Source organism: Athene noctua, chromosome 5, assembly GCF_965140245.1.
Source record: "Athene noctua chromosome 5, bAthNoc1.hap1.1, whole genome shotgun sequence".
NCBI classification, from domain to species: domain Eukaryota; kingdom Metazoa; phylum Chordata; class Aves; order Strigiformes; family Strigidae; genus Athene; species Athene noctua.
In genome coordinates, this window is record NC_134041.1 from 4,813,435 (window position 1) to 4,835,805 (window position 22,371).

A 22,371-nucleotide genomic window follows, 5' to 3' on the forward strand; every position below is an offset into this window, starting at 1 on the left:
GTGTTGGTGTCTGCACCCATTCGCCATTCTGTTTCTCATGTCTGGCTCATTCACCTGCTGCTCTCCAGAGTCCAAACTGAACCTGAAGAACAGGTGGATTTTACAGCATGTCACCAAATCAAGATGGCAGAAGGATAGAAGGAAAACGCAAGGATCTTTTGCTCAGAATGTTTTCTCCCAAGCAACCTCTTGTTTATAAGCAAAAACTTAAAGTACAAAACGATTTCTTCATCAGCTTAGATGCAAATTTTGGAAGGCTCTAAAAAGGCCAAAGGCAAATGGGCATAATCAGCAAAGTCAGTGGATCACCTAACTGGCACAGAGTATGTTCTATGCCTTGCATATTTTACTATTATTTTTGTTGACGTATGACTATAATATGCACTACTGCCAGTGTCTTTCCCCATGTGAAAAAAGTCCTAAAACGATCAATATGAGGCAGCCAGGGAAACACTGGAACTCCTGAGATGGAAAGTGGCACTTTTACTGCCATTTTCAGATACACGTACCTATTGGATGTGGTTTTGTTACACACAAGTACTACGTGCACTTGGGAAGAGAGATGAGATTCTCAGTAGGACAGTATAACCACTTGGTTGCCTTCCTTTTTCTTAGGATGGCTCAAGTAAAAAAGTCACACAAGGTATACAAGCCATAATAAAGAAGAATCTGTAATATTCTTAGTGCCGCATCAATTTATATAGGCTAAATATATATATATATTCATATATATATGAATACATTCATATTCATATTCATATATTCATACAACTCAGATGCAATCTTCCTACCTAAATTTTAAGTCTATAGGCATTATATTTTATATCCTCCCATTTCCAAAGTCCTGTTCAGTTATTTTCCTTTAAGTTTTAGGGATCTACTATACCAGTGGGCCAGAAAGAAAATGTAACTGTAACTGCTGAAGTCAGAGTAACAACAGAAAAACACGTATCAGTAGAAAACGTTATTTAATATGCTAGTTCACATGAACTAAACTCAGCTGAAAAGCTCTGAAAAGGCACATTAAAGAAAATAACTGTGAGAGCGTTAAGTAAACAGTTCCCTTACTGGATTTGCTATAACCATCTAAAACATTTCTTCCCCTTTCCACATTAAAGGAGAGCCCTAAAACCACATTTTGCATATTTTATTAGTTCAAACCTTTTCTAACGTGGTTCCCAGGGCAGGCCAAGTCTAACAAACTTTTTTAAATGAATCTAACATTGTTCTAAAATAACAGTATTAGAATCCAGTGGAGTGTGAACAATAGGACTATCAATAAATGTCTACTCTTATTCCCAGACCCAGAATGGAATGCTAAACAATTTTTAGCCCTTAAGATTCACTATTTATTGAACCTGAACTTGCACACCAGCTTGAGTAATCAATGTTACCCATCTCATGCCTCTGACTGCTTTCATCAGAGAGAATAATTGCACATTTGGAGAAAGAAAAACATTTTTGTGACTGTTTTAAAAATCGTACTTGAAAGTTTCCTGAAAGGTCAGAAAGGTAGGAGTTATCCTGCTAGAAACAGATTAGCAGGCAGAGGGTAGGCAAGGTGGTCAGGGGTGTATGGGAAGTATAATCTATCAGATTGATAGCACCACTATGTATATGGTACAATCATATCTTATCTTCCCAGCCCTGCAACCAAAATAAACCACATCGAAGTCTTGGAGTCTGATTCTGTTGTCTTTAAGCACACACCCCTTAGGGTGGCGACCCAGGACACACCACACATCTTTTACTTCATGTAAGACAAAATCAAAACAAATATAATCAGTATTTTTCCTTTTAGGACTCTCACTGAGACTCTTTGATGTGTTTTCCCTAATCGTTTTCTCTTTTTAATCATCACACTCAGGGGTTTCTCTGAGCTTATAATGGTCTAGTTTTTATGTAACCTTTTTATGTAAGCCTTCCCAAGCTCCCAACACAGCAACTGCTGTAACAGTACACAGCAACACTACACCAAAGAATACCTTGTCCAAATGAAACCAAAAGGGAAATTTAGATGAGTACATTCTGCTTAGGTTGGAATTTTGGCTCAGACACAACAGTTAACACTCCTGGTCTTGCAAAAAGAAGCTCTAATGGAGATACTGAAAATGAAAGTATCTCTTCTACTTCAAAGCTGAGAATCTGGCCACTTCTACAACATGTTTTTCTGCTCTGGGAAATTTTACTTATCTCTACTCATTCATGAAGGGGAAATCCTTGGCCCTACGAGTTAGACGTGGGTTTGCCATTCACCTGACTAGACTTGAGACTCCACGAGTATGATTTAGTACCCATGGTATAAAACTAGTTAAATTTCTAATTTCTATATGACTGCTTGCCAATTTTTCTTTGTCTCAGGGGCAATTATTCACATTTATATTTTATCTTGATTCTCTTTAGCAATATCCCTATTTACACAGAGAATCCTTAAACGGATTACCACATTCTTTTCAATGTTACCTAAGAGTGCACTGGTCTACTACAGTTCTAAAATTTTCCAGCTCCACTATTAATAAAATGCCTAAACTTAATATAGGCCCTACATAAAACTCACATAACTGGAACTCCTATAAAATGCTCTGTAAACACTTGCCCTATGTCTAAACTGCCCGTAGATTCATGAGGTTCTAGAGGTAATTTCCATTTATCAGCCAAGATTTACTGATACCGCTTGATATTTCTGTTGTTCTCTGCTCTGCTCCGTCAAGACACTGCAATGGAGGAAGCAGGAGCTAAGACATGAACTGGAAATATTTCCTTCACGTGGGAAGGTGCCCTGCTAAGAAACTGCTTATTGAACCTGACAGTGAGCGTATAAACAACATTAGAGGGAGTGCTCACACATGTACTCCCAATAAAGGGGAGGACAAGGCGGTGAAAGTCAGAGCTATTACAAGACAAATACAAATTAAAGACACTGTTTTTAATCTCCAGGATACTAAAATATTTGTGAGAGCTCCCAGTGTTTGGGGGAGGAGGGAGGGAGAAAAGGGGGTAGGGGGAGCAGTAAGCTCTACTGAGACTTTTCTTATGGTTTGTATCACCTTTTGTGGGAAAATCATTCTAGAAAAAAGCAACAGAGGATTTTGAAACTAACAGAAAAGCACTTGCTAAAAGATAGCTTGCTCTTTGTAGAACTTCCCATGAGGCCTGAAAAAGCACCCTGAGCACATACTTTACCAGACAGCTTTGCATATGAAATACTGTTTGTTTCAAAAACAGTTGTATATTTTTACCAGGGGGGTTATTCCTGTCAATTGTCCCAATTACTGATCTATAAGAAGCAAAAAAAGGAGTCAGAACTACCACAAAGATACAAGCATAACTATTAAAGTTCATGGGATTTTCAACATTCACCCTCCTTACCCTGAAACTTTAACTCTGGAGTGAATGCTGCCATATATATTTCCTTTGTTTGGCTGTCTGCTGGGCCACCTGGAAAGCATCAGCACTCTAAGAAGAAAACTACTATTGTTTATCCAGAATTTCCTTAAAACGAAACCTTGCTGTCCATTACCCTTTCCCAGAAAGGTATATTGTTCTATCACCACCCATATCAAGTGCAGAGACATGTTTACGGTACGTGCAGCAGCTCAGATAGGCTGGGCTGTTGCAATCCTGTTGCAATCCTGTGCAGAAAACAGAATGTTAACACTGGCATGCTGCTCCCACGCCCTCCCCTTTTCAGGCTTTACATTTAACTCAGTGACACCCTGCTAGGCACAAGGTTTATTTACACAACACAAAGTCTTGAGACCAGCCTTTGTTCGACTGCAACGTTGACAAGGCTTATGAAACACTATGGAGGATAGTAAAGGTGTATTAAGAATCAACTGAGGACCATGTATGAATGAAATGTTTTGAAACTCGCTTGATTGAGTTTCCAGCTGCAGCGCAATTCTCTTTTAGCCAGAAGCTGTCGGGACAAACCAGCAAAGCTGCTGGCTTTCACGGAGACCAGTGAATTGAGCTGTAACAGTGGTTCCATGAGGACTTTAATCCGGGATATGCTGGTGACACCCTGAAACGAAGCAAATCCCTCTCTCCCCCCACCATTCAGGTTTTTTGCTGGGATAGATTGAACGGAGTGTATTTCCCAACACACTTCACCTCATGGCTGTGTCAGCGCCAGGGAGGGGACAGCGTGGGAGCAGGAAGAGGGCAGGACTGCCTCTTTTGTCAGCAGTGACGGCCGAAAGCACTTGGGGAACCAGCGACGTTGGAAATTGTGCTGATTTACATCTGCTAAAAAGCGCTCCTTCGGTTTCCTTAAAAATGATTGCTATATGTAGAGCATTTTAAAACTTGGCATATGTGTGAAAAAAGGCAAGAAAGCTTAGTGCAGATTTCTTGTGTGGAAGTGTTTAAGGGAGGTCTGTAGGCTTCACCCTCCCAGGACTGGCAATACCCACTCCTGTTGAGGCGGGAGTGGTTGTTGCACTCACCCTCTTCCCCAAGGGGTGTATAATGCAGAAGAGTTCCTGTGTCTCACGTGATCATCTGCTTGTCAAAGTTTTGGACTAAGTATCAAGTGTCTTTAAAGAAACTATCTGTGTGAATCTGGAGAAGCTGACGTGTAATACTTCCTCCTACAGAGCATTTTTGACATTAACTCCAAATCATTGTCAGAGCCACTCACAGCAGAGACTCTAAATGTAAAGAAAAAAACCCAGCAAAACCCCGCCAAAAAAGCAGGCCCATAGCAACTGGAAGTTATTTGGTCAAAATGTCAGAGACTGACCAGGGAGTGAAAATGGCATAAATCTAAGTGCCAGTATATGCTCTACACAGTCCTGGGTCAGATTCAAAATGCATTGCAAGGCTGATGAACCAATAAAAACATCAATGGTTGATATCCTAAAAGCAAATGGGGCCAGTAACAAGTATTTTATACCAATAAGTTAATCCTAGATCTTCTTACAGATGAAATTCCATTCCTTTTCTGCACCTTTTTCCTTAATGCATTTTTAAAAATGAAAATAGTTCACACCACTCGTATGGCATTCATTCCCCACAGATCTGCATGCTTTACTAGAACTTCAGTCTCACTATGCCCATTTTACAGACAGGGAGACCAAGCAACAGAGATACAAATAAGGATTAAGGGTCATTCAGCAGTGAGGCAAAACCAGGGAAGACTGCAGTTCTACCCGATTTGAGTGTATTCTGTTCTCCTGGTTTTCTTGACTGGTATACAGAAAATGTGAGTTTAATGAGAAGAGGTGAACAAATTTTTGCTTCACTTTGTAAATTCTCTTGGGTGTCTTGAAGGGATATATATTCCCCCTGCTAAAGGGTTAGGTGAATACTCAGACCAATAATACAACTGTGATATATACCACTGTTCTTATTAATATTTATGTAACAATCTAGGGCTGAAATTGGCTATCATTGAATTGACCTCAGATCTCTGACATAAATGCCTATTTGAAGCACCTGGCAATGGGCTGTAAGCATCCACACCCAGAACTGCTCTGTCTGGGCTTGCAGTTTTGCCAACCACACACCTTTTCCTATACTGACTGTAAGGAACGCAAACTGGAAAACATCAGCACAAAACATGCTTATATAGAACAAGGCTACGTTGTACCATTAGCTCTTACAACACGCGTGCTTAACCTCTCTCACATGACTTACCTGAGTCCACAGCCCATTCTTAAGTGAACAGAAGACTCTGCAAATATGTGCACAGTGCAGCTGGTACCCAGATCTCTAAATACCATACAGCCATTTTTGGAATGTCTCTCTACTTGTGCTCCCTGAAAAAAAAAAGAAAAAAAATAATTAAAAAAATCTGAATTTCAATTAGCAGCCATCACAGCCCTCAGGCCTTTGCTTTATTATTCTCCTTTTATCCTAAAATTTCTCCTTGATCTCATGAACTTGTTTCTAATATATTCAAATGTTACGGCTTTTTATATGTTTCATATGTTCCCAACAGACTGTGTAAACAGGCCTGTGAGCTGACCAACGCCTCTGCCAAATGTGCTGGCGGCCGTTCCCGCAGTAACTCCCCTGGCACACACGTGAGCGCTGCTCCTGAACCCCTCGTGAAAAACCAAGATCCCAGGTAGGGATCAATACTGATTCTGAACTAAATTTTCCATCTCTGCTTCCTTCTGAAACAAGGGAACATACAGACACTGCAGTGTTGGCAACTGCATATAGTTTTTACCAAAGAAAAGAGGAAAGAACAACAATGTTGAGGGTTTTGAGTGTCCTGATTCTTCAACTGTGGATGTCCTAAGGGGCTGCTCTGGACAAGACTGGGACATTCCCTGTCCTGTGGGGACAGGGCTGCCCGGACCAGCGGGGAGCCACCCCACAGATGCTGTGTGATACGTCAGCTGTGATCAGAGACCAGGTTGGTTATTATTAATCAGATGGGATTGAGGAAGAGTAGCAGTTTAGTAACATCTTCTCCAAAAATGAAGTCTTGAACTCTGCTTGTGTTTTCAGGTATCGTCCTACCCAGGCCGTGCCCTTTCCTCCCTTCCCTTGGCTATTTGGCAACCCTGACTGCTCCCACACCATGACTCCAACACAAATGACTGTCTCCCAGAGTGACTGTTTCCATTTGTATTACATGAGCAGGCGCTCTGTAAACTTCCCCACAGGCTCCGCCACTATAATCCCTGGGAAGGAGCAACCTGCAGGACCTACTTTCACTGTTCAATGCTTTCTCTGTTTATTGCTACTCCTGTCAGAAACATTACCCAAATTCAGGCAGGTGTCCTTACATCTGTTAGCCACCAGCCATTGGTGACATTCAGCAACAGAAACTCCCTGTCCATGTCCAAGCCTGAACCCACAGCACAGAGAAGGAAAGCTTGTTCGCTCACTGGAAATCCCTAAGCTCTGTGGTGCTTTACGTGAGGCATTTCTGGTCTCACGCAGACTCGCTTCCTTTCCTTCTCCTGTTGCAATCACTGCTTTATTCCAGGTTGCCAGGAGCCTACTGTTCCAACAGCTGCTAAGACAGAGTGAGATGTCAGCTTTGACAGGATGCCAGATTGTTTATTAATTAAAAATACAAGTATTTTGTATCTGTTCTCAGACCCTAATCAAAACTGAGCTATTTTACCAAGGGCTCTGAATGGTTAAATCCAGTTATTCTGTGGCTTTCAGTCACAATTGGCAACCAGGAATCGATGCACTTTGTTGCCACTATTTACGTGAATACGTTTGTTGAAATATCAAAATGCCAGAAAGCTAACTCCAGTCCTCTACAGTGAAACCATGCCTTGGTAATAGCCGAACACACACATGCTTCCAGTAGGATCTCTGTCCCCAAACACGGGACATATCTTTCCAAAGGGGTTCATCTGCCTCCCCACCACTCAACCTTTGCATGCTTTTATTTGTACGGTAAATTTTTTCATGCTGCCAGCTCGCAATGCTGAGCGCAGCCGTCTGCTTCCCATATGCCACCCGTCCTCCAGTGCCTCCTCTACTGCTTACCTTCACTCTTTGGGCTCCCACTGTGGACCAACTCCTATTTTGCCAGCCTTCTTTGCATATAGAGGATTTTTCCAACTGTAAGCTCCACAGGACAGGAACTTTGCTCAACTCTCTATTTCTCAGAGCACCAGCTATGCTGTGGTATAGAAATAATGAACACAGAGATGTTAATAGTGTGACATTTAGATTTGTAACATCCCAAAAAGCATGGGGAGCAAGGCCTCGGGTTTCCTTTCAGACTCATCTTTAGAAAATGTAGTTAACATCTATTTGGTCAGTTCTTTGATCAAAAATTATAAAATACATATAGTCGTTTGAATAAAAAAAAATAATAAAGTTCATTACTTATTTGAAAATAGATTTCTGAGCACTTGCAATGACCACTGAAATCCTCTATAAAGCTAGCCAGGAATGGGAAAAAAAATAGTGAGAAATCTATTGGGTAAAGAGGAGATCATCCTATCCACTTTAGAAACAACCATATCAAATCTTTCATTCCTATGTTGCCGCACATAAACATCCAGGGTTTGAATTGCTCAGGCAGCATTCTTAACAAAATGGAAAATGTTTTTAGTGGTTCCTCCCTTACTTCGGCAGTCTTTCTCTGTGTTTACAGTCAGTGTTGCTGTCCTGCCCCAGAGGTAACCCAACAGGTCTTGCAAAGTCTCCTAACTTTGCCCCACCTCCATCATTCACAATCTTGTCTCTCTAACCTACTCATTTTCCTCCATTCCACAAACTATTAGTTTCAAAGAAATTCAGAGATTAATTAAAATGATTGGTGGGATGAGTAGGTGAGGGGGACAGGCTAAAGGGCTTGACAAGAAGAAAGATGAAAAGGACTAAATGCGTATAGCTTGGTTATGCGATGACTAATTGAGGGTGGAGGAGATGGACACGATATTCGTTTACAAGTGCCTGTAGTTCTGAGAAGCATTTTTCATGTGCAAACTGAAGACTAGCTCAAGACTAGCTTTCCATCTCCTAGTACAGATCCGGTGCCAGGGTCCTTCACTACAGGCTGTGAGTCCCACTCTTCCTGCAGCCCATGCATTCCCCCCTCTCCCTTGTATCCTCAAATGTGTTGTTGGTTTTTTTTTTAATTTCAGCTCCGCTTTCAGACAGATTGAGTTCCTGGATCTCTACCCAGCCACGAGCCCTGCTGGGAGCAAAGAGCAAAAGGAGAGGCCATGGGAGCTGGGGGTGGATGAGGTGGCACCACTTTGCCACACCTCTGCTGTGCTGAAGACTTAGGTGGACTTGAACCGACTACGAAAACACACCTTGAGGAACCGGGGAGGAATTAGGAGCAGGAGCACCTATGAATTATTTTACTTCCACTTAGCCTAAGGAAATTCTGTTCTTTGTGCCCTCTCACTCCCAGCTGTTTTTACTATGCTCTGATGTAGTAAATAAAAGAAAAATACTTGCTCCTTATGACTTTTCAAACTCTTGTCTCCTTCAGTTGGGGAAACCTGCTCTATAGTAATTCCTTAAGCAAGTGAAGAACAGTATGAGAAGATCCAGTAACTCACTTCATGGAAAGGTGAAGCAGGATATCACATTTAAAAGCACAAAATGAGAAAAAAATTTAAAAGTCTATATAATAAAAACAATTGTCTATATAATAAAAATATTGTGGAAACACCACTGTTGACGGCAAAAAGCTAGATGGTGTAATACATCTCAGTTTAAAGAAAAAGGACTGTATGGAAACAAGCATTTTCTTTCTGTGAGCAATGTTTCAAATATAAAAGAGCAGAAACTGTCATTTACCTTTTTTTTTTTTTTTTTTTTTTCCACATGGTCTAGAAATAAGCCAGAAGCATTTGTGATATAGGAGTGAAACAGAACAACAAACTCTTTTATTCCTGGACACCAAAGATAATTTAGACGGATGTGGTATGTATAAGAAATTTTAATTTGTCCCTTAAAAGCCATTTAATTATTCAGATTATCTGATTGCCTCAGTCAATCTTGTATTGATTGATTAGAGAACTTTATAAATCAAAATCTGCATTACTGCTGCTTGAAGCATCTGTCCCTCTCAGCAACAGAGATACAGAGTTCATTTCCAATCCCTACCCACAAGTTAGTTTATTGAGACATGTAAATAGCTATGGTTTATAAATGGGTCAGTAAGTGTTCTTGCACTCTACTAAAGGCATATTTACTTAAGGACATCAGGAAAGGGGAAAAAAAAAGCCTTAAAGTAATAGCTGTTTAATAAATCAGGGCACAGTCACCAAAATTCCCAGCTCCTTGGCTAATGGCCATGAAGGACCCCTGTCTCTCTATTGACAGGGCTCCCTTCTGACATGCAGCACTCGGCGAGTCTCAGGTGGTAAACTCGAGGCACTGTCGGATGAAACCTAAGATGAGACCTTCATGAGCACCCGCTCCGCTCACCAGTCCGTCCTGAATTAGGTAGAAAATCCCCTCAGAGCAGCAAAGAGCATTTGTCTTTGATTTCAGAGCTCTCCTGCTATGCACAACCTTTCTGACCAGCTTGACTGTCTACTGCCAGCCTCGACCAAATAACCTCTAAGTGAGTAGCAATTAACATAATGAGTGGACTGATGGGTGTCCCCCATAGCTACAGGCCTCAGTAGCAACACGTCTCTGGCAAACTGGAATGTCTAGTCCTGAAACTCCACCTCTGTAAAAGGAAGGAAGTAGAAAACTAAAATGGGCGGAGGGTAAAAAAAAAAAAATTACATGATTCTAAATGAATCCCTCCAGCCTGATCCAACACTGGCTGAAGCTAATGAAAACTTGTCTTGATATCAGTGGAGCTGAACTGGACAAACTATAAAAGCACAGTTTTTCAGGTTATACAAATATGTATTAGAGTGGTTAGAGCTACACTGACCATACTCCTTGTAGTCTGAACTTGGCTTTCTAGGATGAAACACGCAGAAAAAAACTAAGAAGATAAAACAAAACAGCAAAACTCTAACCAATTAAATACGTCACCAATTAATCAGAACAAACTGAATTATTATTATGTGTATATACAGAAAACCAACCAAAGTAAATTATTTGCATGGCTTCCTATGTAACAGAAACAGGAAAAAAAAACCACCTTTTAAGCTTAATTTTAAAGTAATTCTTACTTCACAATAAAAACCTCCACACAGCAAACTACTTAAAATTCATGTCTTGCATTTCTCTCCAGAATTTCTTCCTTGCATAGACAAGCCCTTTCTAAACATCAAAAGTGCATGCTGACACAACAGAGACAGATCATTTATGGGCTGTCTCGGGGGAGTTTTAACGCAGCGAGGACCGCCACATCAGGTCCGACTAGATAGCCTGTCTCTGACAGGAGCCCAGCGCAGGTACCTGGGGGGGGCACACAAAACCAGGGCAGCACACGGCAGTTTTGCCTCGGGATGCTCTCCCAGGCACAAGTCATTTGCAGCTTTGGGATTTCCGGAGCCAGAGATGCACTCACTGCGTTCGATAGCCCTTAAGTGATTTCTCTTCTGTGAATTCATCTAATCACTTTAAAATCCCTCAGTCCACACAGCACTCTTGCCAAGGAGTTCCACAGCTTAACTACAATTCTGTGAAGGCATTTCTCTGGTTGGTTCTGAACCTGACAGTTTCATTTGATGCCCCTTGGCTCTTGTGCCAGAAGAGTCAGTCACTGGCCTCTATTTATCTTGTACGTAAAGATTAAAAGGAGTTAACTGCTTCTAGCATCCCCTGCATTAATGAATTTCAGAGATTTTCATGCAGTAACTTACTGCTGTTTGATTAAACTGCAGCTGAAGCTACAGCAGCAGTTGAGTAGTTTGAGTGACCTGCACCACAGACAGATGCTGCCTACGTGAAGGTTGTGTGTACGGCAACAGCACACGGCGAGCCCCCCTGTTCCCGGCCAAAACTCTGTATTTCGTGCCACAGACTGCTCACACAAACGTACAAAGAAGTGCATGTATTATTTGCGTAATTCCGGTTAGCACAGAGCAACACCAGTGCCCACCGTGTGGTCAAATGAACGTAGTGGCTGAAGTCAGGTGGGAACGCCGGGAGAAAACAGAGAAGGAAAAAAAAAAAATCAACAACTTCAAAGAGGGGAGCTAGACCTTCACTTTTCTTTCACAGCTGCTTGTGTTGCTGTTTGCTTCGTTGTTGCTTCCTATATTGTAACTGGTAATTATGTCATTATGTCTAGGAAAAAATAGCACCGGAGAATTTGAAAGTGTATTTTCAAACCTAGACATCAGTTCGTCAGCTTCACATATCGTAAAAAGGGATTGAACCTGACAGACCAAGTTCTTCACTGACGTATAAAGCTGGTCCACCCTCCAAGGGCAGGTAACAGCTTTGTGTTGCCAGCGTAAGGAGCACTTTTTGCACTGTTGGCAACACGATACAACAGTGCACCCCTCCAGTCCCTGTCCTACCCCTTATTATCACCTCTTGTCCTTAAACAGCTCCTGCACTTTATTCCAGAGGTAGCTGCCCACTTCCCAGAGGTACAAGGAGGTTACAAAGGTGAGCCCGGCGGGTGGGCATACCCTTTTATTAGAGGTAGGCACCCCACGTTCACCACGGGGCAGTTGGGGTGAACTAGAGATCCCCCTTCTGTTGCTCCGAGGTGAACGTGCCAGCACAGCCTTCGCTCCTCAGCTTGGATCCTTCGACTCCAGCCTTTCCCCTCCCTCCCGACTAATCTGTACCGCCACAGCAATACTAGGGCACTCTTGCTAAAATTAGGCCGTCGCTGTCCCCTCCCCTTGGTAGGACGAGTTTAGAGAAACCCATCCGGAACCCGGCTTTTTCCTGTCAGGTTTTATTTCCCCCCTCTCTTGTCCTGGCGCGTTGAGTCCGGGAACCGACATCCCCGATCACGGTAACGGCCAAGCCGTGCCCTTGCGAACCAGGCGGTACCGGAGGAAAGCCGGATTACGCGGGGGGGGGTGGCGGCCCACAGGGCCCCGGGGGGGGGTCCTCAGCGCTGCAGGGGGGCGGCCGAGCGCCCTCCGCACGGCGCTCCGGGAGCCGGGTCGCCCTTCGCGCACAGCGGGGCTCTGCCGAGCGGCACCGGCCCCGAGCCGAAGGCGGGCGAGGGCGAGGCCTGTGCCGCCGCCGCCAGCCGCAGCCCCGCCCGCCCGGCGGGGAGGGGAGGGGAGGGGAGGAGGGGCCGTGCCCTCGGCGGGGCGGGCGCGGCCCGGTCGGGGAGCGCCGCGGGCGCGTGGGCGGGGGCCGCCCCGCGGCGGTTGGTGCCCGCCCTGGCCCCGCGCGCGGCCGCCGCGGGCAGAGCCCCACCCCCGGCCCTGCCTGGAAACCGCACGGGCGGCGGGACGGCGGCGGGCGGGGGAAGTCACGTGACGCCTCCCCCGAAGCGCCACCTGAAGGGCCGTACCACCGGCGGGGGGGGGGCGGACGGACACACGGACACACGCAGACACGACGGGCCGAAACCCGCCGGCGCACGGCTGGAGCGCGGCCCCGCCTCCTGCCCGCCGCAAGGCCCGGCCGTTAAAACCGAACCCCCGGACACGAAAACAAAGAGGGAGAGGCGGCTGTTTGGGGGGCGAGGGAGGGAGAGGGGGGCCGATGGTCGCCCCCGCCCCTCCGGCGGGCGGTTGGTACGTGGCCGTTAAAGGAGGCGCCGGCGGCGGCCAACCCCGCTCGCGCGCTGGACGCGGTAACCAGATATTCAAAAACAAGACGTCAGCCCACAATGCCCCGAGCCGCCGCCAGCATTACCTCATCCCACAAGGCCCCGCGCCCGCCCTGAGAAGCTTCTAGGGGCGGGGTGGCCATGGCGACCGGCTGATATGCACCGGGCCGGGCCAGCGGCCCGCCTCCCCCGGGAGAGGCGGCGGCAGCCAATGGGGAGCCCGCGGGGTGACATCATGGGCTATTTTTAGCGGGCTCCCGGTCGCTGATAAGTGAAGGGCTCCACGCCGGGAGCGGGCTCAGAGCGCGGGGCAGGCGGCAGCGCGGCTCCGGGTGGAGGCGAGCGGAGCAGGCACAGCGCGGAGCCGGGGAGGGCGCGCAGGAAGGCGGGGAAAAGAGGAGAGAGGGGGGAAAAAAAAATATATATATAAAGTACGAGCGGCAACTTGTGGCGGTGGAGCAGCGTCCCGGCCCCGCAGCGGCAGCGGCAGGAGGAGGGCGGTGAGGCGCCCCGCCGAAGCCCCGCCAGGCCAGGCGGGCTCCCAGCGCCAGGGACCGCGGGCCCGGCCCGCGCCGGGAGGACTCTCCGCGCCCCGGTGAGAAGTAAGGCTCGGCTTTCTCCTTCTCCCCTCCCTGCGCGGCCGGGAGGGTTGGGGCGGCAGCGCGGAGCGGGGCGCAAGCGGCAGCCGGGCAGCTTCTCCTCCGCGCTGCCGCAGCTCCCGGCGCCACTCCGCGGACTCTGTTCTATGAGTGCAAAGATGGAGCCTACTTTCTACGAGGATGCCCTGAACGCCAGCTTCGTGCCGCCGGAGAGCGGCGGGTATGGATATAATAACGCTAAAGTGCTGAAGCAGAACATGACGCTGAACCTGTCCGACCCATCCAGCAACCTGAAGCCGCACCTGAGGAACAAGAACGCCGACATCCTCACCTCCCCCGACGTGGGACTCCTGAAACTGGCCTCTCCTGAACTGGAGCGGCTCATCATCCAGTCCAGCAACGGGCTAATCACCACCACGCCGACCCCGACGCAGTTCCTCTGCCCCAAAAACGTTACCGACGAGCAAGAGGGGTTCGCGGAAGGCTTTGTGAGAGCCCTGGCGGAACTGCACAACCAGAACACCCTGCCCAGCGTTACCTCCGCCGCCCAGCCCGTCAGCAGCGGCATGGCACCTGTGTCCTCCATGGCCGGCGGCAGCAGCTTCAACACGAATTTGCACAGCGAGCCCCCGGTGTACGCCAATCTCAGCAACTTCAACCCCAACGCGCTCAACTCCGCGCCCAACTACAACGCGAACAACATGGGCTACGCGCCTCAGCACCACATCAACCCCCAGATGCCGGTGCAGCATCCCAGGCTTCAGGCTCTGAAAGAAGAGCCTCAGACTGTACCTGAAATGCCAGGGGAAACCCCTCCCCTGTCCCCTATTGACATGGAGTCACAGGAGAGAATCAAAGCCGAGAGAAAACGCATGAGAAACAGAATTGCGGCATCCAAATGCCGGAAAAGGAAGTTGGAAAGGATTGCCAGGTTGGAAGAAAAAGTGAAAACTTTGAAAGCCCAGAACTCAGAGCTGGCATCCACTGCCAACATGCTCAGAGAACAGGTTGCACAGCTTAAGCAGAAGGTCATGAACCATGTCAACAGCGGGTGCCAGCTAATGCTAACACAACAGTTGCAAACGTTTTGAAGAGACTGTCTTAAACGAGAACTGTGATCTTGTGGTGTAACTGAAACAAAAAAACCAAAAGTGGCAGATGCATAAAGCTAATGGGAAAAGCTGGAAGGCTGAGTCCTGCCTGTGCTCTGCAAAGCGCATGTGTGGAAAGACTGGCAAGCCTTCAGCTTGAGTTAGTAGTGAAGCGGCCAGCACCGTGCCGAGAAGTGCTGTTCCTGCTCAGATGAGACGTCAGATCTTCGTTTAACATTGACCAAGACCTGCATGGACCTAACATTCGATGATCATTCAGTATTAAAGGTTAAACTGCAATAGAAACTGTAGATTGCTTTATGTAGTATTACTTAAGAAAAAAAAAAAGTGGGAGGGAGGTTTGTGGGAGGCTGATAAACAAAACAGAACTATTCTGCCTGCCTTCGAGTAAATTGTGTATGTACATATCTTTTTTTATTTTATTTTATGAAAGTTGATTAATGTCAATAAACTACTTCATGACTTTGTAAGTTATTTTTATGTTGTTTATTTGGGCGCTGCCCAGTATTGTTTGTAAATAAGAGGCTTTTTTTTAGCACTCTGAGTTTACCATTTGTAATAAAGTATAATTTTTTAATGTTTCTGTTTCTGGAGAAATTCTAGAAGGTTCTATTATATTTAAGAAAAATAAAATAATTAAAATGCATTTCCCCCTCACACTTTTTCTTTTGCTAGTACCTGAGCTGGGAAAATGCCCTTTGTGCTGAACTCTAGGGTTTATGTTAAACTTACTCGTTAACTACAGGCATGTCCTGAAGAATGTGTGTGAGGAGGAGGAGAGGGAAAAGCTAGATTCTGATCGCTAAATTAATACAACTTTCTGATTTGTCCTGAAGCTGTAGCTCCCAGTCATAACCTGACTCGCTTGCCTGCTGTATTCTAGTGGCACAGTTTAAAGAGGTCGTAGAGGGGTAGAAAGCCAGTGTATGAAACTGCTCCGTAACTGAAGCACTTGGCTACTTGACCTGGTATGCTTTTTTATTAAACTAATGCCCCCAAGTAGGTAAGGCAAGTGGATGTAGTTAAAAAATCAAACATGCTATAGACTTCAAAAATAGAAACATTCACCTTTATTGGAGTGTTCCTTCCTTGACAGGAGGTGATCCTTGTTTGTTAATATTTACAACAATGCTGCTGCCAACAGGAAAATAATTTCATACCCCTTTTCCTATCCTGAAATCCTTTCCCTTTTGGGTGCTACTATGGGTTCTAAACTTTTTAGCAATAGAAAAGCTGAGAAAACTCAACCTAGTGGGAAATGAAAAGAGCAACTTGCTGAAAACAGCAACTTCTCTGGCACTCCCCATGTACTTCTTATAACATAATCTTGGGTTTTACTACAATGACAACATAAATATATGCCTTAGAAACATGCTACTTAACTGGGGGGGGGGAGTGGGACCAATTATTACATCAGGATTTTCAACACTGTACCCAATTAATTTAGTTTCAGAAACGTATATTTGAAGGAGACCAGATGTTTTCCTGCTTGCTGTTTAGAGCCAAATGGCTACGAGGAAACATCAAAAGAGGATGCTATCAAAAGACAGCCAGAAGACTAGAAATTCATTATTGGTGAATGCTAACTTTTTAGAGTAGTCAGGCTTCAGGATGTCTTTTTTTCCTTAAAATAGGAATAAGCATAATTTTAACAGAGGTGACAGTCTTGTTTAAGGTCACAAGATGACTAGATAATTGGATATGTGTACCTTTACTATTATCAAAATAATATCTGGAAACTTGCAACCACTATGGGTCAGTTCCTTACCGGAAGCATAAAAGTATCTTTCCTCTAACTTTCCCCCCCACTCCCATATTATACGTGTTTTATCATATGAGGGGTTGTTTTAATGTTTAAAACGTGATAATATGGTAATCTCCTTCCACATCATAACCCGAGTGTCAAGGTAGGCACTGTTTAGATGGTATTTGCTGCTGTCAGAGGAATACAATTGTAATAACACCAACCAAACAAAGGGTTACTAGGAGGATACTGGAGTTTGCCAAGAGTACATTTTGCTGATGTCAGCAACCCGGAAGGTAAGTTGATTTTGACCATATGTAGGAATAGACAGCAGAGGGATAATACACAGCACTGCTGGGTGTGGTTTTACAGGGATTTAGCAAGTGCCAACTAGCAAAATAAGCAGGGCAAGGAGATTAATTACCTGCAAAGGTGCATGTTTAACTCTCAACAGTGCTGGGTTATGGAATAGATGTTACTAGCAAGCATTTTCCTTAATCACATAATTACGTAAAAAATAAATACATTATATAAAATACTATGTTAATTAAATACAGCTGAGTGACAGTCCGCTCCACCCTATCCTAATACGCACACACAGACATTTAGCATTGCAGTTATGTGTTTTCTCTCTCAAGTGCAACATTCTGTAGCACAGGCAAAAAAAGTCACTGAGTACTAGCACTGCTTGTGTCTGAGGGGTTGGTTTCTGTGACACGAGTTACTCGGTCCAGCTCAGGAGGTACTTGGTGTCCAGTCAGAGAATCTACTGCCAACCAAAGTGGGTTTTAGTGCCAGTTCTGCAATTTCACAAGAAGAAGAGGGGTGACTTTGATGAACCCTTTCTTCAGTCCCACACCTTGTTTGAGGATCAGGCCTAAAACAGGGTAAACTAAGTTTATATTCCCTCCACTTCCATCTGTTTTGTAAACAGTGTGGTGGGCTATGAGCCTGTTGCTCTCTCGTTCACTTCAGCACAGATTAAAATTCAGCACGTTCAATGTATTACTAGATCACTCAGTGATCAATATGCACAACTGTGATGAAAGGCGTGAGTGCATTTGTATGTGGTAAAACGCAAAGTTTTAACACTTAACTACAGAGATTAAAATTGCCCAATGCATGATGTGCCTTACTTCTATAGAAATAGTCAGTTCTCTCTGAGATTCAGAGAGAAACTCTCTTTTTGTTGCCCCAGCTGTACTCACAAGGGAATATTTTGCAAATAACAGCATTGTGAACATGTATTTTGTTTGGCTGTGAGTGTTGTCAACGGATTCAGGAAGTGAAGTCAGAAAAAGGCAGGGTTTCAAACAGGGCAGGCTACACAGAAATGCCTAGGCAAAGAGACTCTAATCAGAACAACATGTTTGGGACACAGGAATATTAATTACAATTTGGGTCTGTACTAAAACCAACAAAACCCTCACACTTCTAACCCATGAACAGAAGTGAGCTACAAGGGGGGGTTGGCCATGATTACTTACTGAATAACTTTAAATCCAAAGTACTTGTCAGTTCAGAAGTAACACTAACAATCTAACTCATTCTATGGTGGGAAAGAGTTACCTACCAGCCAGTTTCAACCTCAGAACACAGTAGCAGTTACAAAGAGTCTCCATCCTCCAATCGCCTACGTCTCTGCAGGTCTAAAAAGGACTGACCTCAAAATATGGCACTTTAAATACCAGCATAAGGCAGCGCGTACCCATCGAGTGATGAAGTCTGCTGACCAAGAGACACCTTAGCTATCTTTCCATTTTATAGGAAGTTGTTAGGAAATACAGACAATAGCTCTCCAAACCTATGTGAAAAATGGCTGACAGTTTTGTCCCATGCAGAAGCCTAAGAAATCCATTATAATAATTACTTTCTGAAAAAAGTAAATTTGTTTTACAGTGAAGTGCATTGCTGCATATGCATTAATGATCCTATCCCCACAACTGCAGGAAGCAAAGAATCTAACTTCCAGGAGCCCAGGTTACTGCAGAGCAGCCTTACATCACTTATCTAGTATCACACAGCACGTACAGACACTGCACGGCGGAGCGTGGAGCCTCAACCAGCAGCAAAATTGGAATTTATACAGCTGGATCAGCACTGTGCTCTGCCCGAGTGAACAACCCCGACTGAGGCTCTGGGGTTATTAGCCCGGGCAGCGTTACTGAACAGACTGCAGAGGCAGATGGACCAGCTCAGGCTGGAACAAGCTTGGGCACCGGAGAACGGCACGGCGTGCGGTGTGCCGTGTCCATGAGACGTGCAAGGCAGAACTGAAACAAACAAAAAAAAAGAACACTTATCTTTAATATCAAGCCTAACGCTTTCTCTGTTCTGCATGTCTTCCTCTCTACTCCTGTTCCCAAGACTCAGGTATAACAGAGTATAGTTACCCACATCAAGAAACTAAAACCAGTTCAGGCAAAGTTTGCTGTGTAGAAAAAAACAAGTTGCAAACATCATAAGTGAACACAAAATATTGCTAACAGGCAGATGGACAGCAAGGAAATAATATTTGAAATTACCATATACACAAACCTATTATGAAGCAGAATATACCTTAGTAACACCTAGCATCAGGGACAGGGAAGGAACATAGTATCAGCCTTCCAACTACAGAAAAGGAAAATTCAAAATGTAGGTGGTTTGCTTTTTGAGAAGGTAATTCTTCCAGAGAAGTCTTTGTTCTATAGAATTACACGTGCTGCCAAGACCAGTGTCTGCACCCAAGGACTGGTGGCAATCCTAATTCTGCACATACACATTATTGTTGACAGGAACATTATAATATACTCTCTGAACAGAGAATGGTGCTTCTTACAAAGAAAACTTGTAGAAAGTCATCATATAATTTACCATGAAAGCCTCTGACTACTTAAACAGTTTTAGAGTGGTTTTGCACAGCAGGGTCCTCTTTTCCAATTTTGCACATTATTCTTTGCAGTACATTTTTGTTAAGGAACAATGGAACTACAAAAATCAAATTAGATGTTATTCATGGTCCCTTCTGTCCTTAAATATTCTGAAATACTAGAAACACAGTTACAATGGGGAAGAATGGCTTTTTAAAAAGTTAATTAAATATTGAAAACACTGCTAATTTTCCTAGTTATAGAGTAACAACAGACATTAAGGGAAAACAAAACAAAAACCTAATTCAGAAGAATGAGTAAAGTGAGTAACCTATTTTCGAAATCTCATACAGAACTTGATAGGTTATGACTGACCCGATTAAACCAAATCTCTATAAAATCCCTAGAAACTAACTCTGTAAACAACAGTGGAGGAAGAACTATTATTTCTTTCTCTCAATCTCAAAATTATTTTGTGTTTTGAGCCTTGTATTCTCCAAGCAATCTTTAGGTTGATTCCTTAAACAAAAGGACCAGCGACTTCTTGAAATTCCTCTGAACTGTGAACTTTGTTCCTTATTCTCTTTTAAATTAAAACCAATTCCTGTGACACCTGACAGCATAATAACACCAAAGATGTGGGAAACAAGATGCAATTCCAGCAGATGGAGCTCAAAAGCAAACAGTCCTGGAACAAGCTGCACAGCTGCCTGCAACAGGAGCCTTTGCTCAGAATGGCAAAGTAGTAGCCAGAAAAATCTTCAGACAAAACCTACTATCATGCAAACATACTAAAAAAAGATTAATTTTATCAGCTTCACTGAATTCTTAAAACAGTCACTGCAATGAGTAGGGACATTCTGCATCATTTTAATCATAGAATAACCAGTTATTTCAGAGGACACTAAGGTTCAAAACCGAGCATCCCTAGCTGTTTTTCTGAATTCTCATCCACAATGATGAATTAGTGGGCACAACTTTTAGATGTCTGCTGTTATCTGACACATAAAAGGCAAGAGAACAAGTCATGAAAAGATGCATGATGCAGGCATAACCCAGTGAACGTTGCTATTCAAACTCACAAAGCCATTCACATAGCGCTCGTATTGAAAAGAGATAACTTAAGAAGTTTTGAATCTCCATTGAATGGATTACTGGTAGGTTTAAAAGCATGGCCTAGGACTACCAAAATTGGAGCCTACCTACTTCAAGGGATGCAATCCTCAAAACTGCTGACCTCTGTGCGACTGCAAATCAAAGGACCTTGGCAACTATGAGAAGTTCATCCTAATTTGTGTCCAAAAGTAGTTTTAGAACTTTTAACAATAGTAAAAATTGTGAGTGGCTGCACCCACCTTGCAAGCTCTGGTTGCTATTTTCACCTTGAGAAGTGAAACGCAAAAAGTTCCTTTTTAAATGAAGCCATAACACTTTAAAGATACAGCTCAGGATTTATTCAGTTTAACTTCTGACACCTAACTAAGGTCTCTGGGTTAGGAGCACTGCAGGTTCTCTTTACAGTTAAGAGAAAAGCACAGGCCTCATCAGAGAGTGATCTGGGTAAACTAAATTGCTAATTGGAAGTGCCTACGTATGCCTCAGCAGTCTACTTTTTTTGAACTTGGGAGCCTCTAGTCATATAGGATGAAACTAGGGTGTAATGATTACCTGATTAGAATCAGGAGACACTTCCTTTTACTAAACAGAAAAGTTCTGCAAACATCCACCACGTGTTAGTGATGAACAAATTTCTGTATGCAGTTTTACTCTACTGCATCATATGCATAATGTACACTGTTTTTCCCCCTATATAAAAACTAAGGTATCCCCTGACATCAGCTCTTCAAAACTCCTTACAAGAAGTCATTAAAAACAAGACTTACTATGAACCCTCCAGTGGTGTCTCAGGGCCTCAGTGAAGATATGATCCTTATCATGCTAAATAATCACCAAGTGTCTGACCCAAATACCTGAAGGGGAGAAAAAAAAACCAAATTCTCAAGGCAAAATCTTTCTCTAGTTTACTTGTTTGGCTTTGTTACCATATTGATTGTCCATTCTCCCTGCTCCCTGACTGAACTAGATAAAGCATTTATTTTTATACATATATATATATATATATTCTAATTAGTTTTAAAAGTGCTTTTATATGTAAAATTACATAAAAACTATGTAAAGAGATACAGTAAGTAGCTGACTTCAGGACTGACAGTACAAGAGTTCAGTTAGTCTGCAACAAGGTTACTGACCAAAGCTAACCCTTGAAAAGTTAACAGCAAAGTTTCCTTCTTTAAATGATGGGATGTAAGCAGAATTTAGTGGTCTTTGCCCAGGTTCCTTCTCCTTGAAGCAGAGATTTCTTTTTAGGGCAGCACTGCAGGCAGCAGCACTATCTTTGTTTAACTACACCAGTTTTCAGGGCTGTGAAAAGGCTGCTTTTCTCTACACAGATGAATCTATGTTTTTCTACATTAGCTTGGTTAGAGACTTCTGAATGTTATTTCCCACTTCTGCACTCCCAAAACCACCCAAGCTTAGTATATTTAGGGAAGTGCCCCTGACTAAGCTTCACAACTACTGACAGCTTTTACTTCTGTGTAATTTTGCAAAAGTAACAATAAAGTTGATGAATTTGATTCTTTCTCCAAATACTGACTCACAGTTACCAAAAAGTAGCACAAGCCCTAAAGATGCTGGATATACCAGTTTTGGAAATCAGGCCACTGATAAATATTGGAAAGAAAACATGTTTAAAAATCACAGTATCTTATGTTGGAAAACAGGGATGTCAGAATTTCCAGAGAAGAAAGAAAGAAAATGACCAAGGGCAAAACATTTTGTCCCAAGAGACTTTTTTTCTTATCAGGAATTTGCTTAGCTCAGACTAAGTTTTTATTTCATAAGCAAGTTACACAGCACTAGCTTTTTAAAACTTATTGTTTCAAACTGGTAGACAACTATG

The 22,371-nt window shown here is 43.7% G+C and overlaps 1 protein-coding gene and 1 long non-coding RNA gene across 4 annotated transcripts in view; one reads left to right on the forward strand and one right to left on the reverse strand.

Moving 5' to 3' along the window:
• Window positions 1-22,371, reverse strand: part of LOC141960529 (uncharacterized) — a 176,248-nt gene that overhangs the window by 133,729 nt on the left and 20,148 nt on the right. For all 3 annotated transcript variants that reach the window (XR_012633664.1, XR_012633665.1, XR_012633663.1), the window contains exons 2-3: window positions 7,465-7,600; window positions 5,641-5,762 (exon numbers count right to left, since the gene is read on the reverse strand). This is a non-coding gene — a long non-coding RNA (uncharacterized LOC141960529). The remainder of the gene's footprint in view (window positions 1-5,640; window positions 5,763-7,464; window positions 7,601-22,371) is intronic.
• On the forward strand, window positions 13,261-15,459 carry JUN (Jun proto-oncogene, AP-1 transcription factor subunit). Its single transcript, XM_074906104.1, has one exon. It carries the CDS (start codon window positions 13,848-13,850, stop codon window positions 14,790-14,792), a length of 945 nt encoding a protein of 314 aa, XP_074762205.1. The 5' UTR covers window positions 13,261-13,847; the 3' UTR covers window positions 14,793-15,459.